At 35.9% G+C, this 13,973-nt stretch overlaps 1 protein-coding gene across 1 annotated transcript in view; it reads left to right on the forward strand.

Annotated features, from left to right (window-relative positions):
- The window catches only part of qua (villin like protein quail), a 108,426-nt gene that overhangs the window by 73,739 nt on the left and 20,714 nt on the right, over positions 1-13,973 (forward strand). The window contains exon 3 of the mRNA XM_067767115.1: positions 12,446-13,389. Within this exon, the coding sequence (XP_067623216.1) occupies positions 13,357-13,389 (33 nt within the window). The 5' untranslated portion in view covers positions 12,446-13,356. The remainder of the gene's footprint in view (positions 1-12,445; positions 13,390-13,973) is intronic.

Here is a 13,973-nt window from a genome sequence, read left to right on the forward strand (position 1 = left end):
ACAATGCTCCGCCTACCACACAGAAGATCCTGGGTTCACGCCCAGGGCAAAGCAACATTAAAATTTTACAAACAAGTTTTTTCAATTAGAGGAAAATTTTGTTAACGGGGTCGCCCCTCGGCAGTGTTTGGCAAGCACTCCGATTGTATTTCTGCCATGAAAAGTTCTCAGTGAAAACTCATTAAAAGGAGCACGACGCAAATTGGTATAGAAGCTCGACCTAAAATCTCTTCGGTGGTTATCGTGCCTTCCATTTATTTTTTTAATTTTAAAATGTTGTTACAGTATCGCTCACCACCGACTAGTTGGTATCTTGCCGATAACGTTACATTGCCTTTTCCCCAAGTACTGCCGTCAATTGACTCAAGGATTTTCCTGAAGCTAAAGAAATCGGATGAAAGTCGTTTAGTGTTGTTGTATAGCCTGTTTATTTTCAGATAACAAAAATTTAAGTTAGGTAAGGTTGAGGTGGCTTCCACGAGGGCACACTTGGGACAATGACATCACGCCCGTTATAATGATAACACAATATTACCTTTCCAGAAAGGGATAGCAGGGATATTATCCCTACGTAGGGTGTAAACGTGACGGAATCTTTTAAGATCCCATTTTGGCCAGATTTGCTTAGATGTCCAACACCATGGAGTTAGTAGCCATCTTTCGACGACTTGTCGGCATATATATTCTTTTTTAGCATTGGCTTGCAGGTGGCTAGGTGAATACCAAAACGTTCCTTGTCAGGAAGAATCTGCCTGTTCGTAATTTTCCTGACGTTGGCAATGTAGTTTTCGACGTGGTCTGTGCCCGTCACCCATGTGTGTACACCACGGTTCTGTTGCGGCATCTCTTGAATATATCGGCGACAGTTTAGTGATTCGGCAATGTAATTTCCGTCCTGGTATGTGCCCGTCACCCATGTGTGTACACCACGGTTCTGTTACGGCATCTCTTGAATATATCGGCGACAGTTTAGTGCTTCAGAATCGAACGAATACGAGCCAAAGCATTCGATGGATGACTGGATGACGCTAAAAATAAAGATTTCGTTGCCGATATTGTGTGCTCTTTTCTTAGCTGCGGCTTCCATGATGGCTGATACTTCTGTTTGGGAGACACTACAGTGATCTGGTGGTCTTAAGGGAGTTGACCTCTTGATTGGACTGCTTTTCAAACCCTCCGTTTAGCTTAGAGCCGTCAAGCTTTCTTTTAACCCTGAACGACGTTGTCCTTCCTCATAAAATAACGGTGATGTAAACTACGGCAACATAAAAAATCAGACTGTATAAAACGTATAAACGCTTTAATTTTTAATAAGATCAAGGTCGACCTTTTATATATCCACCGGAGAACCAGGTCTGCCGAGACTGAACTACTTTGGCCTTGTTCTGGAAAAATCTGCTGAGATGGGAATGAAGTGGCTGGATAATATCACACCATTATCACACATTGATCTGCAGAAGAAAATTATTTCAAGTACCACAAGGACGCGCAGTGGACACTAACACATCAGTATCACAACAATCATTGGTAGATAAGCTTTGCTCAGCCCAGTAATTTTGGGTCTTCACCTGCTGTCCACTTCTGGTCAGAAGAATTTGGTTATCTTGCAATAGGTAGTGCGTGTCCAGCGTTTGCATAACTAACTCGAAATCGCATCTGTACAGGAGCAGACCGCAGATGTCCAGCGGAACTTCCAGTTCCCTAATGCCCTGTATGTTAAGTTTAAAGTACTAATGCGGGCTAAGACATAAGCGTGACCGAATATATATTTATAGCTTTATGCAATTGCAAGCGAGGTCAGGCACTCACAGACCACTTCCAATCGCACCACAGCTGAGCAGAATGATTGTGTTGAAGGTTTTACTATGGTGATAACATAATATCCCAATGTATTCTAGGTGCAGTTCTATTATATTATCCCTCCCACGGTGACGTTCCAAAAAAGAAGTCTATCGTGCATCATTGCATAGGTCACCTTTCCCGTGTAAAAACAACTGCAATATCTTTTGAAAGATTTTTATAATTACGATGGACAGCAAACTTTCCCATTGTCTGTGAAAAGCTCTTAACAATTTCAAATTTTATATCACATGTCAAGTTGTAGAGCCGCATAGCAAATAAAACTAAATAAAATATAGGAGCTTAACGTTCATATCGGGATGGAAATGTGATTTCAAGTAAACATTTTTCTAAAAATCTTCACCCAAGATCTTTGACCTAAAAAAATTCATTAAAATTCTAAGCTTACTTAATTACTTAGGTACCACGTGCTAAATTAGAGACATAAATGTATTTATATAGGTTTTATGACCCCTAATATGACACTGTGCCACAGCGCACCTGGGTATGATTTATATTTATGAAAGGTGCATGCATACATAGATATACTTGTAGATATGTGTGTACATATGTGGGTATGCCAACTATATGTATGGCCGTACTAAAAGTAAGTTGTTGCTCTTATTGGCTTTCCAGCTGTTTCTTGCTACCACATTTTCCCGCATTTCTCTCAATTTTATGCAGCAACCACAATTAGTTTCTGCGCCGTTAACTGATTATTTCATTCAATGGTTTAGTGAGACCCCATTACGCCGGATGCATGTACGAGGGTTGTTTCGTAAGTCTTAGCCTATAGCTGCAGACATTGGTGCTTTATCGGTAACCGTATCGGTAACCTTATAACAGCTGATACGACCAACCTTATGGGAATCAATGCAATCGATTATTGGTGCCGCTAAGGTCGTAACCGTATCGTAGCCAACCAATTGGTTTACCGTCGTAACGATAAACGGCTGATTACGTGAGGGATACGACTACAGCGGTACCAGAAACGGCACCAATGACTCCGCTGTATGTAGTTACTTCAAGCCCTTCAGTGTGCCGAACTTAGCAGTGCCATAGTCAAGTTTGACGTTTATTATTTTATTATACCCAGCTGTACTTTGTACACAGGGTTTTATAACTTTGATTGGACAACGGTTGGTTGTACAGGAATAAAGGAATCGAGATAGATATAGACTTCCATATATCAAAATCATCAGTATCGAAAAAAAATTTGATTGAGCCATGTTCGTCGGTTCGTCCGTCCGTCCGTCCGTCCGGTAACTTGAGTAAATATTGAGATACCTTCACCAAATTTGCAACACGAGCTTATCTGGACTCAGAATAATTGGCATTGAAAATGAGCGAAATCGGATGATGACCACGCCCATTTTTTATATATATAACATTTTGGAAAACACAAAAAACCTGATTATTTAGTAAATAATACACCTAGAATGTTGAAATTGGACGTGTGGACTGATATTGAGACTCTTGATAAAAATTTGAAAAAAAAATTTAAATGGGCATGGCACCGCCCACACTTTTATATAAAAGAATTTTAAAAGGGTCATGGACGAATAAAATAAGCTATATCTTTGCAAAAATGAGCTTTATATCAATGGTATTTCATTTCCCAAGGGGATTTATAACAGTAAATAGGAAAAACTTAAATTTTTAAAAAATGGGCGTGGCACCACCCCTTTTATGACTGAGCAATTTTCTATCTTTCGGGAGCCTAACTAGAAGAACAATTAACGGATCGTAATAAAATTGGGTACACAAATTTTCCCTATAGCAGAAAATATTTCTAGAAAAATGTACGAGATCGGTTAAAGACCACGCCCACTTTTATATAAAATAGTTTTGAAAGGGTTGTAGACGAAGCTATATCTTAGCGAAAAAGAGCTATGTATCAATAGAATTTTACTTTCTAAATTGAATTATAACATTAAATTGGAAAACACAAATATTTTTGAAGATGGGTGTGGCACCGCCCCTTATAAATAATAAGTTGAATCTTAGCGAAAAATAGTATTGTAACAATCGTATTTTGTGTCATTATAACAAGAAATGGGAAAAAATTCAAATCTTGAAAAATGGGCGTGGCACTGCCCCTTTATTACAATGCATTTCCCAACGTTTCTGGACCCATAACTCGACGAAAAATTCGGTGCACATGTATGCCTTTTAACAGGAAATATTTTCAGTAAAAATGGACTAAATCGGTTAAATCGCATTCTTTTATATAAAATATTTTGTAAAAGTGCGTAGGTGCAGGTAATAAGCTATTTCTAGTAAAAGTTGGAAAATTTCGTTATAACCCTGCCCTTTTTTTGTAATAACGCTTTTTAGTACAATGGCACTTGTGTGTTTATGTTTATTGTTCTGTTATACCTTTATTTTAAAATAAACAGTAGCAGGGCCGGATTAACAAGTGGGCAGAATAGGTAGTTGCCTGGGGCCCCCGAAAAATGAAAAAGACTTCTAAAATTTTCTTACAAACATAAAATTCTAGAGAGTGAAAAATGTAATCAGAACTGAAAATAATTTTTACTCAAATAAATAAAACTCAATTGACCGCATGCAAAAGGCGACGACCGACGAACTAGACAAGGTTCCTAAAAAGAGCATTTCTGACTCACTTGACGAATTGTATTAGAGTGCAAAAAAGTGTATCGAAGTGAAAGGAGAGTATATTGAATAATGAAAAAGAATTATCTCAAAATGTTAATTGTTTGCTTTTATTTTCAAAAATTTCGGTTATTTTTAGAACAGAGATTGTAGAAGCCTTCAACTCTATTTTGACTGCTGTGCGTTCAGTGAGTAAGTCATTGCAAAGTGAAAAAGCAGATTTGCAAACGTGTGCTTTTTTTTACGGATCGTTAGAAGAGAGTTTCAATGATTTCGAGGAAAAAACAAAACAATTTTTACCTGGTGTAGGTTACACAGAAATCGTAAACAATGCTCCAGAAGTACAATTTTCGCCTCGCGATGATTTTAGGACAAAAGATTTCTCCGAAATTATCGACAATCTTCACAGTGAAAATATATGGAAGTTTCAGAGAGATTTGCGTTTCGCATCAACTTTTCTCTAAGTGATGGAGACCTCCACGAAGCTATAAATAACTTAATTATTTTTTATTGTAGAGGTTTGGACGAATTTTTCATTGAAATGTAACAATTCCAAAGTAACATGAACTCCAGATACACTGATGCACAAAAAGCTCATAGTCATTTGTATAAGATTGTAATGGAAGGTCAATTAGCCGATGTACTTTTAACACAGAAATAGATAGCTCTTCGGATTTTTTTAACATTAATGATCACAAATTGTTCTGCCGAACGATCATTCTCGCAATTAAAAAGAATCAAAGCTGCTGAAAGAGCTACAACGCGACAAGAGCGACTCGAAATGTTAGGTATATTTTGTATTGAGTCAGATTTATTGAACAAAATCGATATTGATGATATAATTGATGAATTTGCCGAAAACAAATGTAGAAAACGACATGTTTAAAGTGTAGATAGTAATTTTATTGATATTATTACATTGTGACAATTAAATTTTTATGAAAGATATTAGTTCGTATTTTTTAATCGAAAAAAGAAGGGAACGGACAAGAAAAAAGGGCCCCAAATTCATGGTTGCCTTGGCCCCCGTTGAGGGTTAATCCGGCTCTGAGCAGTAGGGAAATCCCCATATCTGACGGAAAACTGCATTATTACCCGCTCAAGGTCAGGAGGTTAGCCTCTGTATCCTTTTTGCTTCTTTTAAACGAAAATTAGTTCAGAATAGAACCATACGTATATATTATTGTGCAGGCTTGTAACACTATTAAGCACACAAAACAAACAACAACAGCATTTCAAGTGTACAGCTGGGTATGTAATGTTCGGTATCACCCGAACTTAGACTTCCTTACTTCTTTATTATTATTATTATTGCAAATTTAAGTCGAAATTGTGTGGATTTCGCAATCGTTTTTAACAGAGATTGCATTTAACTGTTAACAAGGAAAATCAATTCAGTTTATATCGGATAAAAACCGATATCGACTGGTTTCTGACTCAACCACTTAACTCCCATTTCCTAAAATTTTGGTTTTTGGTATCAAAAGAAGCATTAACATGTATTGCAAATTGGTAAACCTTGAAAAATAATAATTTTTACTTATTTTAGCACAAAAATCCTTTTTACGTAAACTCGTAACTTAAACATGAAATTTCATGAATACAGTAACCCCGTAAAAGACTTACTTTTAATGCACTCCTTAAATTGATAACTTGGCAACACTCGCCATACATCAGTTTTAAGATCCGTTATTTCTATTTCATATTATTCTTCTTTTCGTTTTAATAAAAAGTGTTAAAAAATGAATACAAAGAAAAAAATTTGCAAAAAGTCGACTAATAGAAAAGAATATCCTACGGTAAGTTGATTGGCTCAGTGCCATTCTTGCCTAACCCTCTAAATTTCATATTTGGAGTTATTATGCTATACTACTTAGAAATACTCCAAACTATCCGTGCCAAAGTTGCACATCCCTAATTTTTGAACGAGATAAGGCTGACATCTATGGGCAGTTTTGGCAATCTCAATATGTCAAAAGTTATTTGGGCCATTTCTGCCTAACGATCAAAACATGGCGGCCGCGAGCGATATGCTGTTTTCGTTATCCGACTTTTCAGGTGACGATAGTGATAAAGACAAAGACTACTTACCTTCAGATGAGGTCTCAGGTATGTCCCCACCTCTCTATAAATAAATATTATTATTCTCATTCTTTAAATATTGTTTTTTCGCATAATAAAGATTGTGAGGGTTACTTTGTATGATATTATTATTTTAAGGCGTACAATTTTTAGGTGAAAGCCGATCGGGAGAGAATGACGAGCAGAAAGTCAGGCAGCCTCACAAACATAAAAAATATATTAGAAAACTAAAGCGTGCACGTGGTGAAGAATATCTATCTACAAAAGGACGACTCATTCCACAAAATCCACTTATCAGAATGTAGATGTGTACTTCACTGTTCTCAACAGATTTCTGAAGACCGAAGAAGAGATATTTTTAAAGGATTTTACAGTATGGATGGGCCCATGAAACACTCTTTCCTTGCAGGTCAAATTGAGGTTAGAGATGTTAAAAGAAAATATACCAAAAATGAAAACAGTCGTAGGGTTAAAACAAGAATCTACAGGTTTCGAGATGAACAAGGGGAAGACAAAATTGTTTGCAAAAAATTCTTTAAAGGGACACTGGCTGTATGCGATGGAACCATTACAAATGCATTGAAGAGAAAGCAGCAATCTGGTACGCCGAGAGGTGACTTAAGAGGAAAACATACTCCACATAATAAAACTAGCTTGGCAGATGAACAAAGGGTTTGCCATTTATACAACAATTTCCATCGTACGATAGTCATTATTGCAAGCGAGATAGTAACAGAAAATATTTAAATCCAGACCTAACCATGAAAATGATGTACGATATGTATAAAAATTGGTCCATTGACAATAAGCACCATACAGTTTCCTTACTTATTTTCCGACACATTTTTAATACAAAATTTATCCTGCATTTTCACCAACCGCAGAAAGACACTTGTCAAACATGCGACGAATTCAAGCTAAAAATAAATACTTTGCAGACAGAAGCTGAAAAGCAGACTTCCAAAGTGCAACATTACATTCATTTACGACAAGTAGATGTCATCCGGGATATGAAAAAACGAGATGCCGTTGCAGCAATAATACAAAGCAAGTACTCGTTTTCGACCTACAAAAGACATTACCTACTCCAGTTTTGACTACCGGAGTTGTATACTACAAACGTCAACTCTGGGTGTATAACCTATGCATACATGATGAAGTAAATAATGTTGGACACATGCACGTTTGGGATGAACATATTGCATCAAGAGGCGCACAAGAAATCGCATCTTGTCTTTTGTACCACATAAAAAACTGCTTGCCGTCAACTACAGAAGAAATCACTCTTTATAGTGACAGTTGCGGGGGCCAAAACCGAAATATTAAAGTGGTTTTGGCTTTTTCTTATGTTCTACAACATTCGAAAATTGATAAAATTGACATGAAATTTTTTGTACCGGGGCACAGTTTTTCAACATGCGACCAAGATTTTGGAATAATAGAAAGGGAGAAAAAGCACCATCCCCATATTTTCCATCCCCATGATTGGTTAAATGTAATTGATTCCGCTAAGAAAAAAAGTCCTAAATTCAATGTTCATCAGATGACGAAAGATTTGTTTTTTAGTACAAAAACTTTGGAAGGATCTATTACACATATGAAGGTTTCAACTAAAAAAGAGAAGGTCGAATGGCTTAAAATTAAATGGATTCAGTTGCGATAAGGAGAGCCAAAGAAAATGTTTTATAAGTACAATTATGTTGAAAATTATCTACTTTTCAGTACACTAGATCGGACAAAAAAATCTGGTAGGGGTCGCCCTTCGCTTTATTTTCCATCTCAATTACCGGCCCTGTTTCCAAATGGACGCGCTATAACTAAACAAAAAAGGATTTGATAGATCTTTTGAAATTTGTGCCTCCAGAGCATCGCGACTTTTACGAATCACTTAATGTAGGGGTTGTTGAGCAAAATGAAGAATCAGAAATTGAAGAAAATGACGAATAGCAATTTTTCTCATCACTTCAAGGATGCCTAACCATCACGTACTATTTGCTTAGTAAGCGCCAAAAGTGCCTACTACACGTTTGTACCAAAGTCATGATGAGACAATAAAATATTTATTTTCTTAAGTTAATTTGTAGTATTCAAGGAATGTATTTTCAGTTTAATTAAATGTTTCAAGCCTGCATAAAAAGGCTGTTTAATTTTTAATTACCTATTAACTTTGTCACTAATTATTAGGAAATTACTAAATTGAGGCTTAGGCAAGGATGGCACTGAGCCACTCAGTTATAAATTTATCACCACGTGCTTTCATATAATCTACATAGAAGTTATTCAAACTCATATTGTATTTTAGGAAGCAAATGCTGAACTTCACAGAGTTCTTGATGAAAAAACGGGCAATTTCATTTTCGCTAAAAGTTTCGAAACTAATAACAGCTTTACTCCCAGGAAATTAGACGAAAGAACCGGACTTTTTATAGATGCCAATTCGAACGTCGAAAGTAGTTCAGAGGACACATTCTCCATTGATTCGTCTAGTTGCTTTGAAGTAAATTCTATTGAAAGCTCAAGTAATACATCAAGTACTCCAACGAAGCATAAATTGGATGAAACATCAGGCTTGATATCACACACGAGAGCAAAGAAAGGGCACAGCAAGCGACAACAGTGGAAAAGAGAAAAGGTTAAAAAAGCGCGGCAACAGGGAGAATGCTACTATAGTTTGGAAAGAATCAGTGGAGAAATGGTGGGTATGAAAAAGAGAAGTGAGAGAAAATTAAAGCAGCGATGCCGATGTAAAACCGATAGGGGCGGCAATAAGTGTGTAAGCATGTCTGATTGTCAAAGAGCTGAGCTCTTTCAGTCCTTTTGGAGGGAAATGTCAAAATTCGCAAAAAATATATATGGAATTGACTTACACATCCATTAAACAGGTTTACAAACAGTTTACAAATTTTTTAAGTATGAATAATATTTCCAAATCTGAAAGGGCTGGCTATAAAACTTTTTTAAACGTAACGCATGAGCTGAACATCGGATTATACAAACTAAAAAAAGATCATTGCAATATTTGTTACGCTTATAAAAATAAGAATGTTGATACGAACACTATCAATACGCACATAAGACTTAAAGATCGTGCTCGAAAAGAGAAGGAGCAAGATAAAGAGAGAGCAAGGAATGGAGAAATTAACTGTTTCACACTGGATGTTCTAGCTGTTCTAATGGTTGCATTTATTGCTGCTGGGGTCCATTACTTCAAACAAAAGTTATCATGTCATCAATTCACAATTTTTAATTTGAAAAACTCGGAGGTATTTTGTTATGTATGGCATGAAGGTGAAGGTAGAATGGACGATAATATTTTTGCCTCATGTTTATTACATTTTTTAGAGACTGAAGTAACTACAAAGGATATTCCTATATGTTTTTTCAGTGATGGATGTAGTGCACAAAATAGAAATGTGACTTTATCAAATGCGTTGACGTATTTTTCCAAAAAGTATAATACTACAGTTTACCAAAAGTATTTGTCCGTCGGTCATACCCAAATGGAATGCGATTCCGTCCATGCGAATATTGAGAAAGGAAAAAAAAAAATAAAGAACTGTTTGTTCCAGCTGATTTTGTAAAGCTCATACAATTACCACACCGATTAAAAACTGAAAAGGCATTACCCGAAGTCAAAGGCCTTTACATACAGCCTTTAAAATTACCCTTAAGAAAATTCCGAGATTTGCAGAGTTTTAAAGCATTCATTCCCATTTATGATAATTTGAGCCACGAAGATATATAAGATTAAATTCCATAAACATTTTAACTTATAATCACATGTATTAATGTACTATGTATTTTTCAGTAATGAATACTGCTTGTTTATTTTAAATTGTCATTTCACATAAAAAAATCTTATTTTCGCCTTAAGATTAAACCAATTTGAGAATCTTTAAACAAACTACGTACATTACATACATAAAATAAAAAAACAACAACCACGCATATACAACATATATTTTCTTTTCGTAAGAACAGCAACCTCGTAAGTACTTATAAATTATTTAAAATACTAAATCAGCTAAATATTTGTGTGTATTTTTTCTTATGTAACAGAACGTCCTCTATTTAAAATTTGGTTATCCTTAGAATTTCGAAAAAACTGATATCTCTAATAAAAATTAGTTTATTGGTTCTGCTGTAAACTTAAGTTTTTGCCATTACGTGGTTGAGTCAGTAACCAGTCGATATGCAAGAACAAAAAGTGCATTTCAGTGAGATACCTCACTATCACTGAGATCGAAATCACACTCTTGCCTAAGGTTTTTTAAAACTGTTATTTTGGTAAATCTCTCGGCGAACGAAAATCATACTCTACAAGTCACTTATCGTACCCGTCCTGCTATATGGGGCAGAAGCATGGACCATGACAACAGCAGATGAAGCGGCTTTGGGAGTGTTCGAGAGAAAACTTCTTCGAAAGATTTATGGACCTCTACCCGTTGGCGATGGCGAGTACCGAAGAAGATTTAATGATAAGCTGTACGAGCTATACGCAGACATCAACATAGTCCAGCGAATTAAAACGCAGCGGCTGCGCTGGCTAGGCCATGTTATGCGAATGAAAGATGATGCTCTGGCCAAGAAAGTTTTTCTATCGGAACCCGCCTATGGAAGCAGAGGTAGAGGGCGGCCCCCACTCCCTTGGTGTGACCAATTGGCGCCGGTTGGCGGAGCGAAGGAGCGACTGGCGCGCCCTGTTGGACGGCCATAACCGTTTAGACGGTTCAGCGCCAATTAAGTAAGTAAGTAAGTAAGTATTTTGGTAAATATACTGTTATAAAGTAAATCTCTGGTTCGCTCTGTTAGAATTAATATAATGTAAACTTAACGTTAGGTTATTATTAGGGTCTGCAAATAATTGTTATTTCTCAAAATTGAAACCATATATTTTTGGGGAAACGCGAGGACTATTTCAGGTCCACTTTGAGATCATTTCTGGACTGTTCGAGGACAGGTTTGAAATGTTTTTGTAATTTCATGATTATTTCGAACTTTTTCGGCTATTTCGAGATCAATTTGGACATGAGTTAGGGAGCATTTCGTGATTGTAGCCATTTAGAAATAATTACGTGATTATGTTAGCGTCTCATCGGGGTTCATTTATCAGGGTTCTGAAAAACTCATTTATGATTACGAAATATTATTACCGCATTTTATGGGCATGTTGTTGGTTTGCTAGCGAAGAGTTATCGATAATAACGATTCTCGCAGAGTTATCCGCAAGCTATTGGTGGTTGATCGACGTGTTATCGGTTTATTATCGAAAAATGTTTGGTGTTTCATCAAAAAATTATCGATTGATTATCGAAAAGCTATGAATTCGCAAACAAAAATTATCGAATCGTTATCAAAAAGTTATCGCTTTGTTATCGAAAAAATATCTACAACTCTTCAATAACAAATCAATAATTTTTTAATTACAATTTGAATTTTTACTATGACAAATTGATAGTTTTTCGTAAAAAATTGATAATTTTCAGTAACAAATCATTATTTTTTCTTTAGTTAATCGATAGCTTTTTGATAACAAATCAAAACTTTTTCGATAGCAAATCGAGAACTTTTCCATGACGATTCAATATTTTTCGATAAAAAATCGTTTACCTGTCTATACCTCGTCGGCAACATTTCCTTTGTTTTTCTTTCCTTTTCTTTCCTTTTCTTTCCTTCCCTTTCCTTTCCTTCCCTTTCCTTACATTGTGTGATGCTGAGCTCCGCTGCCATAACCCAACCTGTCAAAACTTAATCACCAAACCTCGTAACGTTTTGGTTAGTTGGTGGTTGGAGCGCAATATTTGAATGTACTCGTACATACTATATTTGTTAGTAAATTTGTAAGCTCTGTTAGAGTTAGTAATAAGCACGTTACAAACACTTTGCTGACGACAGTCTGCATTTGCAGTTAAAAGGCGGTGAACGGTTGCAACAAAAGCGCTTTGTTTTTGGTAGAAAGTTGGTGAGCAAATTGCTGGAATGTATTAAAAGAAAGGGGTTCAGAAGTAGTTCGAGCGTTGAATAGGGATCGGCATGAAACAACAGCAAAGTGGATACATGAAACACAAATAAAGTTAAGGAATTAGAAAAATAAAATAATATAAAACAAAACGGAATTTAAAAAGTTATTTATAAAAATTTGTGTTCAAATGAAAAAAATTTTTAAAGGGAAATTTTTTAGAAATGCCCCTATATTTTAAACTTCTGTGTCCCAAAAACATTTAAAAAAAATCGTTTGCACTCACACGTTTTTGCTTTAATATTTACAAATCAGTCAATTTCAAAATTTTCTGTGACAACATTTATCATAAAAAAAGTAAATACTTAAAAAAAAAGCTGTAAAAAAATTAATAGCAAAATAATACAAGAAAATTTGATATAGAAACGTATAACGGTTGTTACCGCAATTTGCGCGAGATACCATAAAGAAAATTAGTGACGCGATTTGAAAGGATTTTCACTTTCACACGTACGTTCGACAACAAAAAAATTGTAATAATAAAATAAATTAAATATAAAAGTGAAGAAAATTGCAGAGCGCATAACAACAACTACTCAACTAAAGCCGTTGTTGTGAAAAACAAGTTGGTGCGCAGTCGCGCATGCGCATAAGATTATAAGCCAAGCAGAGCATAAACAAAAAGAAAAACAGCTACAAAAAAAAATTACACACTCGTACTACGAGTAAATTGTGCTTGCTAGCCACTGCAGCCAGTGGCATTGGTCCACAGAATTAGTTCAAGGCTGTTGTGATAAACGGGGAGTGCAGACACACCAAAAAGAAATTGCAGCCAACAAAACTCTCAAATAAAGTCAGCAATGCAGGTGATGGAAATATCATCGAAAGACATGGTAATTATCATTATTTAAATGTGTACATGCATATGCGTATAAACGGCCACAACATACTTAAATGAGGCTCAAATTGTCACAATATCTTTTATACAATGTCTTTAATATCGGGAGCAACTACACCGTTACCTAAGTGCAGTGGTTTTCAAACTTTTTGAAGTCGCGACCATTGTGGATAAAACAAGTGTGATATCTTCGGTATAGACGTCAAAATTACAAATAGAACCGTTCACCCGATGTTTAAAGTAACTATCGTAGTCTCATTCTACATCTCTTCCTATCAACCGCTGAAGATAGCCGGTCTTATGCGTCGCCATATTGAACATCCTGTCAAAACGCTGCCAAAACGAGAAAAAGTAGCCATCTTGAACATACTGTCAGGCAGTTGGCGGATAATATATCACACTTGTTATGTCCACAATGGCAGCATAAAATGACATCAGAAACACTTTTGAGAAAGTACGGAAGAGAATCAATATGTTTTGTTAGGTTGAACAAGCCACATAACCTGTATATATTCATTATTTTTATTACAAGGCCTCGATGCACTGCGATCTTTTAGAACCACTTCAGGCTTTTTACCC

This window comes from Eurosta solidaginis, chromosome 2, assembly GCF_040869045.1.
Source record: "Eurosta solidaginis isolate ZX-2024a chromosome 2, ASM4086904v1, whole genome shotgun sequence".
Classification (NCBI taxonomy): Eukaryota; Metazoa; Arthropoda; class Insecta; order Diptera; family Tephritidae; genus Eurosta; species Eurosta solidaginis.